We start from the raw sequence: 22,301 nt of genomic DNA, 5'->3' as shown, positions 1-22,301 counted from the left end.
CAGTTTTTTAGAAATTTCATATTTAGTGATGTTTAAGATGAGGAAAGAAAATGTCTGAAGATATCGGGTTTTTGGAATTACGTGTACAGTTACAAATTAGCATTATTTATTTTATCGACTCAAAATATTTTCTCTGTTGATGTACTAAACGTCATATTGATATAAGATCATTTTTAGGATTGATATGAAAATTTCTCAATATGAGTCTGATGTTTGTCTTCTATGTGCTTCAGTTCATTGTATCATTTAATATAATAACTAAATCAAAAACTTCTCGATTCAGATTATCAAATAATCGAATTATATGGAAGTATAATCTACAGAATCATTTCCTTATCTATGCATAGAATAATCCAATTATCATTTGAGATCCAAATTGAGAGACGTAATAAAAATGTGGACTTGGAATAGTTTTAATTATATTAGAATAGATTAATAAAACGTTATGAGCTGCTACTTTTCACTTTTTAGGTGTAATTTTTGCAACAGATTGTAAAATTTATGGCAGGAGTAATTGAGTGAATTTTGTATCACCTTGCTATATTATTACTAAATTTTTTGTGGAATTTGGCATCATTTTATAGATTTTGGGTTTATGTGCAATTATTTTGAAATAAACTTTAGTGTCTGGATTCGATAACAAGCAATTACTTATATAACGCCTGAATTCAAATAAAAAAATGAAGATAATAAGTAAGCTATTATACTATAAACTTATCGTTTACTTTTATCTTCCTACAAAGTTTAGGCTAAAAGAGTTTTAAATAAAAAGTAGAAAATACGAACCCATAAAAAAATATTTACAACTGTAAAGAGAGAGTATGTAAAAAATTATTTACAAAAAATCCTAATCGCTTAAAAATACTTTTAGATAGATGGGTGGAGATGAAGTTTGCGTTATATACATTAACAAAATATTTCATTAAATTATTTACTAGGCAAGTAAAAAAACTATGAAATTAATATGTTGTAATTAGTTTACATAATACATTTGGTGTTAGTAGAAAATTTGAATCATATCTAACCTTTTGATTGCTTCCTCCTCTGCTGGTCTTATATATTGTGCAACCTGCTTGAATAATCGCGACTAAAACCAGGGCTGCTATACAACCAAGGACTGAATACAATCTGGTACCAGTAAGTCGGAAAAAGCCACCTCCAAAATCTTCAGAAGATTCCAAAACTGGTGCAGAAGTTACTTAGAGGAAAGTATCATCATTATAAATTGATAAAACAAATTTAACGAGTTTATTGTAAGCAATGATGATAATGCATCACTCGCTAGAGCAAATTGATCTTTATGGACTTCTGAACTAATAACTGTTGCTATTATATTAATATACTCACAACTATGGCTTTCAAAAACCAAGAATCCTGGATCAACATTCAAATTTCCAACTTTGCCAGGTGCCAGAGTGTCTCTAATAGCGCTTTTAACTTGCTCTTCGGAATCTGCTACAACATCGACATCATTGCTGACTGGATCCAGAGATCTGCCTTTTTCGTAAGAAGCTTTGTCAAGCAATAAACGCATTTTTGCTATCACAGCTCCATCCAAGCTAAAATAGTATAAATAAATCTAGACTCAAGTACACGACAAAATGGAAATTTTGCTAATTTAAGTAGAAGTTTCTTACTCTTGGAATTCCATTACATCAAGACTGCTAAAACCAGGCAAATGTTCCAGGGGTCCACGGAATGCACCAGTAACTGTATTTGCAAGTTGATCAAAATCTTCACTATTTGTGTCAGGTGCTGTAAAACCTTCGGCAAGCTGAAGAAGTTTTACTTGCATTGTGTAAACTAGACGAGGTGGAGGTGGACGGGTGGTTGCTTCTTCACGACCGATGTCTAGATAAAATTATTCAAATTAATTGTAGATAGATGATGATGAGAATTCGAATTCGCATTAAGCATATCTTATTTGTTATACATCTCATATAATTTTATAACTGACCTCTTCCGCAACTCTTGATGCAAATACGTTTCTCTGAAACAACTGGAGTTGTAGTATGCCTTCTTGTTTTTTTATTCACGCTATTAAAAGCACCTCCATGAACTGGGAACATCATGTATAAGCAATGATCTTCAGTGAAAGATAAATCCTGAAATTGTATAAATGATTTAACCTCTGGATAATAAAATGACGCATCTGAGTACTATAATTATATTACAACAAATTTGCATACGTAAAAGTTATTAAAAATTACAAATGTTAAAGTTGAGATATGTAAACCGTTGGAATTTAACTTCAATGAACTTTGACAAACCTGTGATTTATCTTTGCTAATTCTTTTTCTTGTGAACGATATCGTTGTGACCCCATCTTGCAATTTAGCACTGGTGTTGTAGATATCTTGGGAATCATCAAGCTTTGGCATTCCGTAGCCATTGATCCATGCGTCCATCAAGAATGGGCGTCCACCTTTGTCAACCCACCCTAAGACAGCATCTGTTTGCGACTACAGTGATGAAAGATAGAAATAGTAAAGATTTGTTTGAGCTAAATTGCTTTTTGATTCCGAATATCCATTTTTTGGAACATTATTAAAAAATAGTCTTACCATCTTATCGTCATCAGAGAAGCCAACGCCTGTCCAAGTATCTGTATGTGTGGTCTTAATAGTGAATCGCATTGCATCTCCTCGATCTGTGAGTTCCCAAGATGCATGGTATTCGCAAGAACCAGCTTTATCTTTTTGGTCGGGGTCACAACCTCGTGGAGTTCCCCATGATCCTCCACAATCACCAATAATTGATGCAGAACCAGAAGAATTTGGTGTTGGTTTTGCTTCATCTAAAACAGAACCAAAATATCATAAACATAAGATATAAATAATTGAAGTAACAATGGTAGAAGCATGTTGAAGTATTATCAGGCAAATTGATGAATCATTCCAAGTTTTTTCAACGGTCAATAGTTTCTACAATTTTCTTTATAATTACCAAAGAAATTAAGTGTAAGCGCTCCCCTTTGACTTCCATGTCCATGGTATTTCAACTCATCCGCTTTGTAGAAATCTTTCATTGATACCGCCTCCTTTTCTATACCTGATGGCGGATTATGGACGTAGTGCCCAAATTCCTACAAGAAACATATAGTATTGTTAACATATAAATTGGTTGTATGTTTTATATAGCGCAATTATTACTTGTCCCCTAGCCCATATGACATGCATCAACTCCTTCTCAAATGAATGATCTGTTGGTTCTGTAGCTTGTAACTTCTTCCTGAATAGAATTGTTGTCACACCGTCTTTTTCAAAGCCCATGGCAGCAGTCAAATCACTTTTTCCACCCCAGAATGTATCCATTCTTGGTGTCGATCTGTAAAATGCAGAACAACTGTTAATGATGTGTTCCAAGGCGACCAAATTTTGTTTCCTGACCTGTCTCTGGTATAATAGTCCCAAATTCTGCTGGCTGTTCCTCTAGCTGTACCAATAACAATATCTGTACAATCCATAGGACTGAAATCGTGTTTAGGAGCGTAGGAGTCTGATTGAGCTTGAGCAGACTTGCTGACTGGTGCTGATTTGGAAGCTGGATAATTGGATTACATTATAAATTGCATTATATTACTAAGCATTATATTACTAAGTATTGATGTCAGATAAGCAGTTGATAAAGATACTGATTCTCAGGTATAATTTTTGAGTCATTATTGAATCAAATATTATTGTATATCAGCGATATATTCTGACACCATTACTTTTATCAATTTATATTTTTTACACCTGAGTCTATCAAATCTTAGTTATATGCAAATCTAGCAAATATGCTAAAAATTGATTATATATTTAATAAGATGCTTTTATCAAAGAAGTCAGATATTAGTAATACTTTCACTAGGACAGTCTTTTAATAATGAAGTATAAAGAAAAACATTAGTACTGTTATACCAAGTTTAAGATTTTTAAATACCATACTACAATATATGAAGAATATTTACATTATGTACAGAGTAATATTACCTAAGTTAATAATTTTCAAAATTTATAACTCTAGAAGCAATAAATTTTAATATTTCTACTGTTATACCTTTAGCTGTGGTTGACTCTGATTTTGAACTAGGTTCCGGCTCTGATTTAGGTTCTGGTTCAGGTTCTGATTTTGGTTCGGGTTCCGACGTTGGTTCAGGTTCTGAGCTAGGCTCTGGCTCTGAACTTGGTTCAGGCTCTGAACTGGGTTCTGGCTCAGAGCTCGGTTCCGGTTCGGAACTCGGTTCTGGCTCAGAATTTGGTTCTGGTTCAGATTTTGGCTCAGGTTCAGAAGCGGGTTCTGATGTAGGTTCTGAAGTAGGCTCAGGTTCAGATTTAGGTTCTGGCTCGGATTTAGGTTCCGGTTCTGCGTTTGGTTCACTCGTAGGCTCCGGTTCTGCGTTTGGTTCCGAGCTTGGTTCTGGTTCAGCAGATGCTGGTTCGGGTTCAGAACTTGGTTCTGGTTCAGAGCCGGGTTCTGGTTCGGCGCTTGGTTCAGCTGCCGAAACTGGTTCGGCATCGTGGAAGTCAATAAATGCTGTTTTGGATTTTCTGATGCCCTCGTGTGGTTCGCTCAAGTTTTCTGTTGAAGGCTGAGTAATTGTATAGGATTCGCCCCAATCGGTTTCGGAACTTGGACGCACAGAAGAACCTGATGGACGCGATAAACGTGCAATAGATTTCACCACATATAAAAATCAAACTGTGTCTCTCAAGGAAAAGGGATACAAGTTGAATATTTGAAAAAATTAAGGTATCGTATCATGTACTATTTTTAATACCAAAAATGGTTCTGGTGATATGTTGAAATAGTCTGACTCATCGATTATATTTATTTTAAAGTAGAATTATCATCATAGCAAAAATTAAGAGTCACTTAAAAAAAACAATTTTTTCATGTACAACGTTATTGCGATGGATGTTTTAAAATTTAGATATGCTTTGAAAAATTATGCATATATATATTACATTTATGTGGTGCAAATGCACGTATTTCCTTAAGTTTGCCTATGGTTATTTTTCATAATTACGTTTCTAATTTATTTGCAATAACTAAACGACTAAATAAAATTCCTCTAATAATCAGAATACACAAAAGTAGTCAAATTTCAGTCTAGTCTTAAGCTAATATATCTGTTAAGTTAAATCAATCTGAAGATCCCAAAATTAGTATTTAGAAGTACATCCTTCAGAATTATTAGAGAGCAAATAGTATAGTTGGTGCAAATATATCAAAGTGCTCAGTCTATATAGTGTGAGGTGAAAGGTGTCTGTGTTATGTACACGCTAATTACTCCATTTTTCATTTAGCTATCAAATCAAACTTCTAGTTATGAGAACCTAAACTAATTTTGTATAAAATAATAATTACGAACCTTCTGCTTCACGCTTTCTGCGACCTGGAATAAAAAAATGCTGTAAATACTATAATCGTTTTTACTAAAATTTTGAACTAAACTACTAAGATCATATTTAGGTAGAGGCGTACTATGCCTAGGTAGTACCTCAAATTATAATTTTTTGGTGATCCTTAGTACAACTTACTACACTGATAGTACAACTTACTACATCCTAAATTTTAAATATTTAATTTTTTTCTACTAACCGTGTCTGGTACTGACTCTATAACTGACGCTGGTTTGCACCGTGACATCTGGTTCCGATGTTAGTTCTTCATTGGCAGCAGGCCTGGCCACTCGTTTGGTCTTGGTTTTTTCTCCACTGTGTGGTTCTGGTTCCGCAGTAGGTTCACTAGTTGGTTCAGGCTCTGGTTCGGCGCTTGGTTCACTTGTTGGTTCCGGTTCTGGTTCTATTATAAAATCATAATGATCAACAACTATATAGAACTAGAAACATAAACAAAGAACTAGCATAGAAGTTACAGATAGTGAAGTTGTTCATTTTTTAATAAAATTGCAGAATTTTATAATAAATTTGTATCAAGTTTTTCATATAAGTGTATTTTATTCCGAGCAGGTGATTTTCTAATCCCGTGTTCTCGGTTCATTAGAATTTTCTCAAGCAGAACAATAAGATTGTTCTGTTTGTATACCAACAATGTTAGTGATTGCTGCATTACAAAACTCACGCATAATGAAGTAATGGTAATTTTTTTAGCTTGAAATGAATTAATATGAGCTATTATAATAATGAACTACTTTCACCATTCATAGTTTTTTCCGTGTTGTCGATTGAAGTTTATCTGCGGTTTCAGAGTATGAGTATTTTTGCATCTTATGTAATAAAGCATAGAATAATAGATTGATGTTTTATTCTTGAGCTGGTTAATGCTCTATGAATTACTAACTACTGGTACCAAGTCACATAACTAACTCAGTTTGATATCTAGCAGGATTAGTAACCACTGGTACCAAGTCACATATCTAACTCAATCAGTTTGATATCAAGCAGTATAGGGGCGATGTACTGAACCATTTGAATAACCGTGTAAGGCTAAAAAAAATTGTACAGGTTATTCTCAGCATGCTAAGTACAAAAATCATAGCCTAACTGGTTTTAGTCCTGCACGTCGTCATCCATCAGGAGTTTGCACAAAATGCCCAAAAATTGAATTTTAAGCCTCAAACTTTTTTTTATTAACTCTTTTATTTACAACTGCCCAGTAAAGGAAATTCAGTAAATTTAATGAATTTACAAACTTTAACACAAATTTTATTTATTTATTGACAAGTTCAAAAATGCCAGGCAATTTCAACCTGTACAAGCACCTGACAACAGAGCCCATAAGTTCAGTTTTATGAGCAAGCATATGCATTTAATAAACTTTGTCCTATATAAGGATAATTTTATACATGTTTTTTTCTAAATTAGTACAATTTTTTTGTAGATTTACTGGAACACCATTATTGAGAAGATTCGGTAGCTCTTAGTCTAGTTTCTATACCAGATTTTTACTGAAGATCACAGATCATCTAATATATGATGTCAAATGATAAAAACTTTTTAGAGCATTGCTGCAAGATGTATATGAATTTAATAAACTTTGTACTATAAGATTAATTTTAGACATATGTTTATTTAAATTAGTGCAATTGGTCCAGTTGTTATACCAGATTTTCATGGAGATCATAGATTTCTAATATGATATCAAGTGCTATCTGTTACCACCACTGCTCGATATCAAGCTAGTCGAGCTGGTCATCGAACTCACACTATGATAATATATTTTGTGATTTTTTATTAAATATCCAGCGATGTCACTGAAAGACTATTCTCACTTGATCATATTTGAGATCTGTAATTTCAAGTGCAAATCTTATATCATACTTCTTGATATCAAGCTGGGCGAGCATGGGATTGAACCTGAAACTAGTGATTTCTACGTTTCTTTATTTTATTTTTTCTTAATAGCGATCTTTAGCATATGTTTTTTATGGAAGGCAATCCACTACTTGTCCTTTTTTAGTTCTGGTATTTCTTTAATGTATACAATTTTTTAGGGCATTGCTACAATGTATATTCTCATCACTAGAAATATATCTAATATAATCTATGATGTTAAAAAATGAATTAGGAATGAACAAAAAGTTTATTTCTTATGTCTATGCATTCATTGATATTCCAATATGCGGTAAGAGCATTCTAATCAACGATACATAAATATATCTAATTTTAATTAAATGCAAAGCTTTTTAATATAATCATCTTCATTATATTCAAAGACATATAATGAATTTCATGTCTCAAGACTATGAAATTTAATTTGAAAGCTAAAAAGTTCAAATGCCGCTACACCATACCATGACAATCTCGTTCCATCAAACGCGGCACGATTCCGATTAGTTTCGTAATAATTTTTGATATAAGATATTATGATTTTAGGCTAACTGTGATCATAATGGGCTTTTATCTTATTGAAGTGGTAATTATAAACTTAATGACTCTATTATTACGATGTCGTGCTCCGTGAAATGTTCGTGCAGGTCGGTGTTGTCATTCCGTGGAATATGGAACTGTTATGGAAGTGTTCATATCTGAACATTTATATATGCATTTCATGATGTAATTAAATTATTATTTTATGTCTAACAGTATACGTATAATAGACTGTTTGTAATTTACGAATAATTATAAAGTTTACGACAAATTGTGTTTTTGCAATTGTGTACCAAGCTGTTCGAGTATGGGATCGAACCTGAAACTAATGATTATTAGTCCACTTTTTTTTAATTTTTATTTTTATGCACCAATGTCTATTTCAACAAAACTATTCTTACTTGAGATCGTGTTTGAGTTCTATATACTCAAGTGAAAAACTCATCATACTGCTTGATATCAGTTCTTGAAAAAATATACTCACTTGATCATATCCGAAAACTATAACTTCAAGCAAAAATCTTACTACTTAATATCAACCTGGTCGAGGATGGAATCGAACCTGAAACTAATGGTTACTAGTCCATGTTTTTTTTATTTTTTATCCACAGCAACGTTCCCAATAGACTAATCTCACTTGAGATCATGCTTGAGGTCTATATATTCTCAAGTAAAAATCTGTTATCATACTACTTGATATCAAGCTTGCTCAAGGTTGTGGTAGTAATTGCAAGAACATGTTCTTACTACTAAGCTCTAAGGAGGTGTCCATCAATCACGTGATGTTTTTAGGGGAAGGTAGGTTGTTTGACAAAAAATTACGAAATATCACGTGGGGTAGGGAGAGGTATAGTAAGATATTACGTATATTATTTTTTATCTAATTTTTTTTTTAAAAATCTAACAATTTTCAAATAAAATAAAAAAAATTACAATTTTTTCTTGTAACTAAAAATACACGTGATAGGAAAGAGACGGTAATTTTAAATAGGGTCCAAAAATCCTAAGAAAAATTGACCCTGTGATTAATGGACGTGATTAATACACGTGAAATTTGATAGAAAAGGGGCGGTAATTTTGAATATGGTCCAAAAATCATAAGAAAAATTGATCACGTGATTAATGGACGCTCCATAAATTAGAGTATGTAAACTATACCTTTTGGAACATTATAGCAAATTTATCTTTGCGTTTTATAACTCCACTTAAATTTCTCACAGAAATATTATTGTTGATTAATTTATTTCTATTACATTTATCTACCTATTGTTGTATCTGCCGCGGCAGCAATTCTCTTTCCAATCTGCGGGAAGTTTCTGCATTTGGCGGTGAGAGATCGCGGTCTCCAGCCCAAAGCGGCGTATGATGTCCCGTTCACGACCATCACAACCTAGAACAAATTCGTGAAACAATTACCTACATTCAATTAGATTGTGGTCACAGTTTTTGTTATTTTAAACTAGATCACATCGTTTTTATTTAGATAGGTATAAATGAGAGATGTTTTCTCGAATGGTGCCAGAACATGGCATGTTATTTGATGTCAGTAGTTTAATCTAATATTTATTGCTAATTATATTCTATAATATAATTATAATTATTTTTGGAAATATTTTTACAAGTATTTTTACATCTCATTTACTTTATAGTATATCAATAAAATTTCTAAATTAAAATACCACGTTATCGAAATGTTTAGTTCCACATAAATGATAATATATTTCAACTAAAACATATTATTGTATAATAAAAACTTCAATAGTTCTGCGTCATTAATTATTAATCAATGTACAACATATTGAACGATTTTTTTTACACAGATATTAATTGAAATTTATCTTCAACCAGCCGGATATAACTTAGTAATTAATTCCACCTTGCATTTCATTTTCCAACTATCAAAGTTCTTGAAGTTTAATTATTAATGTCATCGAAGGCTAATAATACCTAAATCAACTAAAGACAAAAAATAATCTGACATCGTCACAGTAACCTATTTATCGCTATTGATTATTGAAAACCTTATAATAATAATTGATCGTGTACTATTCAACCTCAATTGCGATATAACAATTAATATATTCTAATTAAAATGTCTTATATGCACATGTCATCAGGGACAGTAGAACAAATGAAGATAATAAGAACTTTTGCATAAGAACCGTAAAATATATATTTAAAATTCTTTGAAAGTTGGTCACGGCATTAAAGAACATCGTGTTTGACTATTATCAGGTTAACGAGGAAATAATGACAAAAGTATTGTTTACAATACATTGGCTTTGGACGACTAGTTTAATTAAATAATATAATTATTAATCGACTTACTACGGTAATTCGCTTGAAAATTGAATTTGTACGAATTTAACAATATATCAATGAGTAAGATAAACTAGTGGTGCATGGCATCGTGCCTTAAGGTAAATTGCTGAAACTTCCCATACCTTAATGAAATATTCCAGGAATATTAAATGTTTTCAAATAAATTATTATAAATATAGTAACTTTTATTATTCTTATTCTATAAAAATTAAATTAACAAAACTTAATCAATCCGATTTGAAATGAAGGACATTGTATAATATTTATAAGAATTATATAAACTAAATTGCAAAGTTAAAATTATTTATTTGAAGTATTATATATAAGTAATGTTTAGAACTTTAGCTAGAAACTAGAATCCGAATTAGTTTTAAATCTTTCCTCAAAAGCAATCGTTTTTTCAACACAAGCTATTTTTTTTTAAATCATTCAAATTGGATGCTTAGTTTTCTCAAAAACTGCCATATTTTGCACATTTAGCTCTGTATCTTTGAAATGGCTGGGCCTGCCTTTGCCAAAAACTAATAACCACTTCTCCCAATCATTACTAATTGAATGTTTTTTAGATTATTCAAATCGGATACTCCGATCTCTCAAAAACTCGATTTCTATTTTTTGCATTCTTTGCTCTGTATCTCCGAAACGTCTGGACCTGCCTTTGTCAAAAACTAATCAGCACAGTTTCCTTTCAATAGGAATCGAATGTTTTTTGAACCATCTAAATCGGTTGATCCGTGCGCCCGAAAACGTGGACGAAAAATTGTATCCTTGCATACATACACACACACACACTCATACACAATTTCATCCATTTTTTTCTGAGGTATGCCAAAATGTTCAGAAACCTTCAAAACGTGAAGAAATGTAAAAATTTTCAATTTCGATTTTTGGACAATTACAATAACTTACCCTAGGAGAAGTTAAAAATTATCTTATTACTACAATAACTTTTACAAAATGGGGGTTTGTGGCAGAAGGGTAAAAATTTAGGGTTGTATGCGTTTTTCAGTCACCAATTATAAAAAAGTTAAACTTAAAAAAAATATTTCCCCAACCCTTACAGAAGATTTTAAAAATCGGTCAAGCCATTTCGGAGGATTATTGCCACTAACACCATGACACAAAAATTACCAGTAAATAATAACAATGCGAAACGAGACCATAATTATCCAATTCCTCACTCGAAAATCTTCTGACATTGATAAATATACAAAAACAGAAAGTTCGATATAATAAATTCGAAGTTTCCTGACCACCACCTCTGGTGCCGATACTCTCACAATATCATTCCATGCGTCCATAATTGCACCGAAAAAGAAATCCATTCAAATAATAAATGCACCGCATTTAATATTTCCCAGTATGGATATAATGCAAAAGCAATTTCGTTACCGATGACATTTACAAGAAATCTTCATAATTCGCGCCGTGTTAATGAACTTTATATTTATTATAACGTTACGGTAGTTTGAGTGTCCTTCATCAAGTATTTGTTCTGGAGGAGTGAAGTTTATGAAGCGTTCGAGATTGGATTGCAAAATGAATTTGCTCTGTCAATCGCTTTTATGAACTCATTTCACACGAGGAGAAGTGAATTAACTTTTGATATTTTAGTTGTTATATAATATTATTAATGTTTAATGTTGTTTAATCTGCTTTAGTTTCTCTCGATAAATCAATGTAAATCGACGAAAATAATTAAACAATTAATTACGAAGCTGCTAACTTTTATATATACATTGAACTAGTTTTGAAACAATCTAACGGTTTTTAGTCACATTTAATAACAATTAATAATTATATATAAATTTTCATTTACATCAATAAAATACAAGTTAATTTTGATTAAAACATTAAATTTTTTGTTAACTCACCGTAGGGTAAGTTATAGTAATCGCAAAAAAATTAAGAATGAAAATTTATGCATATTTTTACTTTTCAAGACTTTTTGACCTCTTTGGCAACCTTAGAAAAAATGTATATTTTTTTTTATTTACATTTAAGAATTACAATCTGTCGTTCTTATACAACATTCAGTAATTTTGATGGTTTATTAGATTAAAAAAAAGGTCGAAGGTCACCCATTGGTGATCGATTCGATGTTGGATATGTTTAGCTTATAAATGTAGCTTTGTTGTGGAAATATTTAATTAAGCCTACGACTAATTTAAAAATTATAGTATTACTGAAGAATATCAAAAAGGGGCCGTTTTCTTCTGAGCCGTTCAATGCCATGGTTTTTCATTAAGTTTTTGGCCATGATGTTAGAGTGCTTCTGAATTCTATCCTTTTATCTTAGACTGAACTTTTCAACTTCTTCCTTAACAGTGTTAATGTTCAAATCTGTATGAACCAACCAATTTGGGATATATTTGGGTGCGTTTATAAATTCTTTCAAAATCTTGTTTTGAAATCTTCGTATTATGGCAATGTTGGATTTGCGTGCCGTTCCCCAGAGCTGTATTCCGTACGTCCAAATTGGTTTCAACATGACTTTGTACAGGAGCTGTTTTTGTGTATGTGCGGATACAAATTTTCGTCGACGGGAACACGAATCAACCGATTTGAATGATTCAAAATACAGTCGATTCGTCTTGATGGGAAGACGTCCTGATTACTTTCTGGCAAAGGCAGGTAGAACCGTTTTGAAGATATTTCCAAAAAGTTCAACAATAGCAATTCAGTTTTTGAAAGAACGGAGCGTCCGATTTGAATGATTCAAAAAACATGTAACTGAAGAAGAGTTTAGAAGAACATTTTACTGAAGAAGAGATATAATGTGTATATTTTTCTAGATTCAGCGAATATCGTCATACCAATATTGGCAAATACCAGTCAGCCAACGAAATTAATTAACTTTGACCACAGATTGAATGATGAACTGATATTCTTTGAACTAGAATTTTTGGGAAGATAGGATCAGTAGTTTTAGAGATCCAATAAACAATATTAAAAAAAGTCATTTGGCGGTCAAAAATTCTTGTTAGGCATCAAATTATCAGATATTTTAAAGAATTTTCAATAATAAGTTGTTTATATTTCTTTTTACCGTTAAAAGTTTTATTCCGATTGAACTGTTTGTGTATATTAAGCTTTACATTTCCATCATCAATTTCAATCTCGTATTTACCACAAAGGCAACAAAATACCAATCAAATAATGAAATCGATAAAGTGCATTGAAATTAATAGGCTCTGGAATCCAGGGTGAGAGAATGTTTTTACACGTTTTCATCATTATATGACTTGCATATCACAATTACGCGCTCAAGCTTTTCATTTCAAATACAATTTCCTAGATCATCTGTTGCGTAACAGAAATTGCAGAAAAATGATTCATTACTTAGAAAATTCAATGGCTTTACATGTACTTGATAGTCGAGATACAGTTTTATTATTTAGATTTATTACAGCAAGCAAATTGAAAAGTTGGGGCAATTTTGTTTTTATTTTTTACTGTGTTCTTAGAATTGTTGTTCACGGTCTTAGTCCCTAAGTTTAAATGAATAAAATTAATAAAAAATATCCACAATAATTTCACCAAAGCTCTAGATTGCTCTCAAAAGCTCATATACAAAGTGAGATTTTTTTTGTTATATTTTTTAGTTAAGGTCAATTCTATCATCCCGTTTTTGAACAAATATCCGTAAATATTTTAGGCGTACTTATGAGATACCAGTCAATATTTACAGAAAATCCATCCCTTCTATTTCAGTGGATTTTGCTAGAAATAAGCATGCAAACATTGCACACCACTATGCTCTTTCCATATTAAGCTCAATATCAACTTTATTATACCATAATAAACGAAAATACATTTAAAAATTCCGATGGCATCCTCGGATAAGAAAGAATCGCGCCTTGTGGCCCTCCGTGACTAAAATCGCATTGCAAAACGTTGACCTATTACACGGGCGGCTTCTATGTTGAATTGCATGCCATTAAATGCATTGGCATTGCATGAGCCACGTAACAACGTAAGAGAAAAACATTGCTTTAGGACAGGCGCTGCCAACCCTTTGCCAGCGGAGGATAAAGGAAATATAAAATTAGTAGTAGGAAAAATACTGAAACTTCATTTGTTTGTATTTATGAGTGCATTATACGAATATTATGTTCAATTACGTAAATATTACATAGTAAACTTTGTCGCAATTTACAATTCACATTCGTCAATTTCAAGACAATATTGTCTACAGATATAATGTGGATATTTTTCTAGATACAGCCAATATCGTCATACCAATATTGGTAAATACCGGTTAGCCAACGAAATTAATTAATATTGACCACACATTGATCTGCCAATTTTGAATCATTATATGATATTAGCAAACCGGGCGAACTCCGTTTCACCACCAGATGGTTTCATTTTATGTAACATTTCGATTGGTGATTAAAAGATGAAGAAAAAAATTGCCTGCTATTGAAATTGAATGAAAATTTGCATAATACACGTGATTGTTTTGATGGTTTCCGATTGAGCTTATTTTTTCACTTTTTTGCACAATTTTACAGTAAACACAATGCCGGTTGTCACATGAAATTAACTGAGCAGAGAACAATGAGTAGCAGTCAAACAAAAAATATTAGTTTGTAGTACATGCTAAGTATCAGAGATGATGCTGTATGTGAAAAAAGAAAAAGTTGAAATCTGAAATCTGTTGAAATTTTTCTTCAATTTTCTTTGCTATAAACCTCATGGAGCCCGAGGTCTTTACAACGAATGCAAAATCGTCGAAATCGGTTTGTGCGTTCTGGAGTTATATCGTCAGGAAGGAAAACCCAACTTATTTTTAAATAATAGATAAATTGGATTCATATTCAATGTTATAAAATTACATCTGTTATTAAATATGAAGCTATTTTCTATATTTTAAAAATAGTTGTTTATCCCTGATTATCTGTTGCTCTGCTGGCATCAATGACCATATAACACATGCCACGGCAACTTTTCAAGATAAATTTATAGATTAATACCGACCGTATTATGCAATTACCAAAATTATATAACATAAATGTTAAATTAATTTGAGTCAATAAATTGCCGTAAACGCATGAGAAAAGTGAAATTCTTGGGAATCATAAATTCATATCACTGATTAATTAGACTGTGGGCTCACAAACATTAGGTGTAAAAAATAGTTCAATAGCAAGTAATGAATGTGATTGGTCGATTAAATATTATTATTATTATTATTTGTATCAATTACATTTTTCTTACCTCAATTTCTTTCTGTTCTTCCAGTATCCTCCAATGTAGCCTAAAGTCTGGGCTCAATGTTTCGAAGTGTATCCCGAAAAATCGATGTCGGTAGTTTTCATCGGAGACCCTGAGGACAAATGTAGAAATTGGTAAGTAATAAACATTGTGCAATTTATAACCTCAATGGTAGAAAGTGCATGCCTCGAAAGTAATACGCCATAAAATTTATTTATGTTTTGAAACGAAACAAGTCGTTTCGCGAATGCGACGAATGCGGAATTTCAAATGCCATTAAGGTGTTTAATATGAAAATTAGATTTACGTTTAATGATGCATCACCAACTTGGTAATATAATATTGAAATTGAGATATTAGGATTGTTGGTGAGTGCTGATTTTATTACGTGAAAATTATCAGTATTTACTACTTGACAGACAGCATTAAATTTGTAACCGCAGCTTTTGCAAAATATCAACATATAACAGTAGTCATAAATCATTGAAAAATACTCGTCAGATTGAAGAATTACTTTAACAATAATAATATTAGCACCACCACTGGGCAGCTTGATACATCTTTTCTTCTTTATATTTATCAAAAAATTACTTAATATCAGGCAATTATAATTATTATTATAAATTACAGTTATATTATAAAATCACTTTTGGTCCTTTTTTAATTTTGGTACAGAATATATTAATACGTTATGAATTTGAATACTTTATTATTCATTTTGTTCAAATTATTTAGTCTATTTTCTAGTTTAGCCCTATTTTATAGAGTTTAATGAAGTATTTTGTATTGTAACCAGACGAGTTGAGTTGGCTTGAGAAAGTTGGATCCTAAAACCTTAGAATATCATGAATTCATGACCTCTAATTTTTAAAACTATGTTCTTCAATACATGTATGATTTACAAAATTCATACTAAAGTTTTTATAGACTCATTCACTTAATTCGCTAAAAAAATTATTTTATTAAATAAATTTTCACATTGGTGACCCCAACGTGATTTGATCACCCAACCTACTGATATTTACTATTTCAACAACAATTCAAGAATTCATATTAAAACCATAAGTTGAGAAGGTCTTAAAGGATACGTACAGACTTTTAACTATTTTAATAATACAGTTAAATAATATCTAGAAAATATTCTTTGATATCTGTTTAAAAATAATAGAAAGAACAGTGCTTATTTTTAACATTTTAATGGAACGCTCAAGAAGTGAAGACAAAAGGTTCATAGAATGCATTTAATATACAATGAATCTAATTAAATTTATATTTTGTGATCAAAATTCTTTCTTGATTGTGCTGTATTTTTGACTTAATTGCACTTCTTAAGTTCCAGGCCGTACTCTAGAGAGAAATAGATTTACACCGGATCGATTTATCTGGATTATTTTCGATCATTTTAGTCACTTTCCAGCAAAACATTTGAACTCTCGTAACTTTTGACTGAATTGAGATAGTATATCTTCGACATAAATTAAAAATATCTAATTAAATTGGGAATATTGAAAAATCTAACCGGCTTTGAAAGATTTTTTAGCTTATCTATCACCATTCGCGAGATATTCTAATAAAACCTTTTAAATTTTAACGACTTAGTTTACTTAAGGTCGATTAACTTGAAAACTATTTGAACTAAATTCATAACAGTTCTGTAGCAGCTTTATAGCTTTATAGTGAATAAACTAAAAAAATCGCAAATCTAGAGAAAAATATTCTAAATATCATAATATTCTTTTAATAAAGTTTATAATAGGGTAGAGTGAGGCCTTAAAGGTCAGCGGGGTAAAAAGGTCCAATACCATTATCTCAATAGAATTTTTTACAATACTTTGTCAAAGTATAAGGAAAAAGAAGTATAACCAGCTACCTGTTCATTCTTACGACTTAGCTATCAGGATAAACGACCATGTATCAATAATCATATCGAAAGTATTTTTATTAGAAGATTTTTTTTGGCTTTTTGGAAGAATGTGATGATTATTTCAAAACATATCATATGCAAATTAAAAATGGAATCACAGTGAATATGCTGATCAGTGTAAAATAATTCTTCTGTGAGAAAAATTGTGTAATATTAGGATATGTTTTGTAGTTGGAAGCATCAAATTTCAACATTTTAATTTCATGTTATTTATCATTTATACTACGCATTTCACGCAAATTATATTAAACTTTCTTACGTTTATTGCATCCGGGTCCATACCATCCCAATTCGCAATAGCACTGTTGTCTCGGTAGCGAACTTCCTCCATGGTCGACACATCTTCCTCTTTGACCGCAGTCGCCGTCTTCCAGACATTCTTCACGGTACTGACATCGAGGACCTCCGTAGAGACGGTCGCATTTGCATTTTCCAAGCAAATATCTTCCGTGGCCGAAGCAGGACTCTCTGTAGTGACGACCTAGGAGAAAAATAGAGATTTTCTCAATAATGGATCTTCATAGTATGATAATAGATTTTCATAGTATTTCAAAACATTCTGCTCCATACTTTTGTCTTAGAGAAAAGACCTAGATTTTTCTTAATTCAACATGGTAAATATTTGGCATGGAGTGGCATTGGCATTTAGGTATATAATATAAACATAATAGAGCTTCTATCTAAATAATACATTATGCGTGATGCGCACGCATCAAGACGGCCGTATAAAAAAAGAAAGACCAACTGCAAAAGTCCTCTTCTACCTTCGGCGGCCAACGAGGAAAGACCAATATACGAATTGTACCAATATACGAATATTCAACAATAACAAACAATAGTGAATAAAAACAAATTCTTGTTATTCAGCAATCACTTCATACATATTTCAAAATATGATACACTATACTATTGGTATAATAGAATAATGGTTTTGTCTAAATTTGACATGATAAACAAACGAGAGCTTCAACATAATTACCAAAAATAAAAATGCTAGCATTCTAGTTTATTCGTTCTCGTAGATTTATATAGTATTTTTGGATATGTAACGTCATTGAGACATCAAACGTGTATAGTATATTACAACTGCAGATATATGATAAAAACACATCATAAACTCATGACGATTTTTAACCAAAAGTGGATAAAATTTAGAAGATGATTTAAATATACTTACGATCTTTTATATCAATATCAGCACAAGACCAAAATCTGTAGTTGCCGCCCCATTCATCAGCTTGACGCAATAATCTCAATGTGCAATTCTCACAAGTAAAATCAGCTGGCAAATGTACCAAGAAAGATTGTGCCCTGAAATTATTAAAGATTGTTAAACATGACGCAAACGCAAAAGTTACTCTAACATACTTAATAAAATAGACTCTTGAGTGAACTATAATCTCCAAATAATTTGGAGAAAACACTAAATTTTTGAAAACAAAGTTTTTCCCGCTACTAAGCAAAAGCAAGCTTTTTATTAACACTCTTCAATGTTTTCATGCGTTATTTTTTTGTTTATTTGTTGACTTTGTATACACGTACATCAGTCATATACATTTTATAATTAATCTTTACACTTTTATTTCATTTGCTTGTATATAATTGTATAGTGCACCATATCAATAATGTTATAAAATTGGTCGAGATCGAGATTTTTTTTTTTACTATCTTCCTCCATAGTTCTTACGATATTTCTGCTTTACATTTTTATCAGCATTATTTTATTTGCAGTAAAAAATATAAAATTTATTTTAGTTTACTCACGTTGCATCTTGTTTAACAAATTCAGAACCACCACTTGATGGTGTCAGATCCAGAAGTGGTCGCTCCCAAATAATCTAATAGTTGCAGTCGGAATCCACCCTAGGAAAAAACAATAAATCCATCAAGAAAATCTTTCAATATCAGGATAATCAAGAAACTTATTCTATACTTGAATATTAGGGTAAATGACTTCTGCAAATTGGATCAATATTTTATGCAAAAAACAAAAGCTGCATAAGAATACCGAGAGAAATTCAACAATCATCCAAATTTCGTAGCAAATTCCAGAAAACTATTATAGAAAGTGGAAAGGCAGGCAAAACGCGACTTAAACTCAGTCAGTATTGATTTTTGATGAGTACTTGATTTACATTATAATTTTATTAATCAAAGGAATACATTTAATTTTATATCATAGTCATTAGAATATGGTTATAATTGATCTATCGAATAGAAAATAAACTATTGAGGTGCTTGTCCTACATGTGGTTATTTTAATAGAATGTTTATACACCAGACAATTGTAAATAATTAAACTTTTGCTGAATGCTTTGAGCTGGACAGTTCTTAATAAAATATAAAAGGTGCAAACAATTAAGGATTTAAATTAGATAATAGAGGTAACCATATGACTGCAATCGTTTTTATTTCTATTATACTCTTTGATATGTGTATATGCTTTGTATAACTTTTAAAAAAATCTTTCATCAGCAAAATATAGAAAATTGTTTTTAAATGAGGACTATCATATAAGTTTAGTGCCAAAAAATTGCTTGGTCGATAATTACATTTCTTGATCATTTTATGATGAACTTACAAACTATTTAAACATGTTGTTCTATACTTTATAGACTTCTATATACACAATAAAAAAACATCTCGAATACAATACTCATAATTTTTTTATCACCATTAGAAAGAACAAATAGTAAATCACTTTACACTTTTACAACTTCATTCATACTCTCTTCATTACGAATACAATAACATTGAGATGAGAACAGATAAAATCTTAATTCAAAATTAAGATCAGGTATAATATGAACCCGCAAATAATTCTGAAGATATAATACGGAATTTAAATCCAATTTAACGGCATTCACGCGTTTCATGTCATTTTATTGGATGAGAATATCTCTGTTAACTTTCTCATGTGCGAGCAAGACTCCGAGGATAATTAATGTAACAGTAAGGTGTTGAGAAGAATTATAATGGGAAAGTATTAATTATTAGAAGGAATGATATATTCTCTATATGGTTTTGAATGGCATTCATGTTAAATTTAGTTATTTGTTAATAGAAATTATTTCATTGATGATTGAAAGTCTTTATTATCCAATTCAGACTTCTCAAAGCAAAACACTTTGTTGTTGTTGTTGTTTTTTCTCAAATGTCCAATTACTTTGTATTTTACCGTAAGATAACTTATTGTAATCCTCCAAAAACAAAAAGTAAACATTTTTGCATATCTTTACGTTCCAGTAGTTTTTGAACATTCTGGCATACCTTAAAAAAAAGGATGTGTGTTTGGGAATGTGTGGATAAAATTTTTTGACGAAGATTTCGGGAGCACCAATCAACCGATTTAAATGATTCAAAAATTCTTCGATTCCTATTGATAGTAAACGTGCCATTTTGGAGTCACAGACCAAAGAGTGCAGAAAATAGAAAATGAGTTTCTGAGAGAACGGAGCACACGAAAAAAAAACCATAAAATTTGTATAATGGGAGAAGTGATGTTTAGTTTTTTGGCGAAGGCAGGTCCAGCCGTTTAGGAGATACGGATCAAAGAGTGCAGACAATAGAGAATTAAGTTTTTAGAGAACGGAACATCCGATTTGAATGATCCAAAAATCGTAATAAGGGTGGAGAAGTGGTGATTTTGGCAAAGGCAGGTTTAGCCGTTTCGAAAATACGGAAAAAAGTGCGAAAAATAGATATTAAGTTTTTGAAAGAACGGAGCATCCGATTTCAATGATACGAAAAACATTCAATTGTATTGATGACGAGAAGTGGTGATTAGTTTTTGGCAAAGGCAAGTCCTACCATTTCGGAGATACGGAGCAAAGATTGCAGAAAATAGAGTATTAAGTTCTTGAATGAACGGAGTATCGATCGATTTGAATGATTCAAGAACATTTTATTTGTATTGGTGTAATGAAGAGTTGAATAAATTTTGACAATGCAGGTCCATCGGTTTGGGAGAATCAGAAAAAAAATTTAAAAAAAAGATATTTAGCGGTCGAAAGTAGATATTTTTAATAGTATTAATCAAGCAACTTAAATGGGAATCAAAAACTTTCAAAAAAAAAAAATCTAAATTTTGAAAAGACATCAGTTTTCAAAAAATTTCAATTTTTTTTTTAAAATCGTAATTTTCCAAAACGAACAATTTTTTAATATTCTAATTTTTCAATTGATTTGGTGATCGTAAAGCTAATATTTTTGAAAGTATGGATCAACCAACATGAATGAGTACCAAAACTTTCAAAAAAAAATCTAAATTTCAAAAATTATCAGTATTTCAAATTTTTTTTAAAAAAGAAACATAATTTTTAAAAGAGACAATTTTTCAATATTCTCATTTTTCAATATTCTCATTTTTCAAAATTATGAATTTTTTTTCAAGAATGGTCAGAACTATTCTTTTTTGTCACATAAATACAATACACTGTTTCTATTTTTGTAATACATATAATTGTAGCATACCCAAGATAAGCTTATGTACTAAAAAAATGTTCGAAAAAATTCAACATTGTCAAAAAAATCTATTTTTTCTGATGTTAAGATTTTAGCCCCTTCCATTCGAATGCAAAATATACGTATATAAATCTCGCAATTTGTGAGTGAAAAGATAAGAGTAAAGGTAATTGCGGTACGAAAAGTTCTAGCAATTAGCCTTAAGTCACGATGTTATGTACCACTACTTTATAATTAAGCTATAATTGAAATATTTTTTAATAATTTTATATTGTGTGCTCACTAAATTTTGAAAATTTAAACAATAGCTTTACTGACCTTAGCTTTTGAACAACTAGTGGTTGAATTGCTCCTATTTCAGGAAAATAAAATTTCTCTATGAAATGAAGTAGGTATTTCTTAACCGAATCTGCTACTGCACAGCATATAAATATTTATTTCATTGAGAAATCTCACGGAAACCAAAGCGTCGGAGTTACACAAATGAAAACTATGTTTCCACGCTGAATAACTGTCGGTTGTGCATTGTGAATTTCTGATCCTGTTACGTTTGT

The 22,301-nt window shown here is 31.1% G+C and overlaps 1 protein-coding gene across 1 annotated transcript in view; it reads right to left on the bottom strand.

Moving 5' to 3' along the window:
• LOC113366849 overlaps nt 1-22,301 on the bottom strand; it is a 208,669-nt gene that overhangs the window by 3,606 nt on the left and 182,762 nt on the right. The window contains exons 11-22 of the mRNA XM_026608501.1: nt 5,587-5,790; nt 5,357-5,380; nt 4,072-4,518; nt 3,390-3,543; nt 3,153-3,327; nt 2,947-3,085; nt 2,565-2,797; nt 2,271-2,462; nt 1,958-2,105; nt 1,638-1,851; nt 1,348-1,559; nt 1,026-1,198 (exon numbers count right to left, since the gene is read on the bottom strand). Of these exons, the coding sequence (XP_026464286.1) occupies nt 1,026-1,198; nt 1,348-1,559; nt 1,638-1,851; nt 1,958-2,105; nt 2,271-2,462; nt 2,565-2,797; nt 2,947-3,085; nt 3,153-3,327; nt 3,390-3,543; nt 4,072-4,518; nt 5,357-5,380; nt 5,587-5,790 (2,315 nt within the window). The remainder of the gene's footprint in view (nt 1-1,025; nt 1,199-1,347; nt 1,560-1,637; nt 1,852-1,957; nt 2,106-2,270; nt 2,463-2,564; nt 2,798-2,946; nt 3,086-3,152; nt 3,328-3,389; nt 3,544-4,071; nt 4,519-5,356; nt 5,381-5,586; nt 5,791-22,301) is intronic.

Source organism: Ctenocephalides felis, unplaced genomic scaffold, assembly GCF_003426905.1.
Source record: "Ctenocephalides felis isolate EL2017-DRISC unplaced genomic scaffold, ASM342690v1 CF-g0.4_SCAFFOLD_01170, whole genome shotgun sequence".
NCBI lineage: Eukaryota > Metazoa > Arthropoda > Insecta > Siphonaptera > Pulicidae > Ctenocephalides > Ctenocephalides felis.
This window is presented reverse-complemented; position numbering and strand designations above follow the sequence as displayed.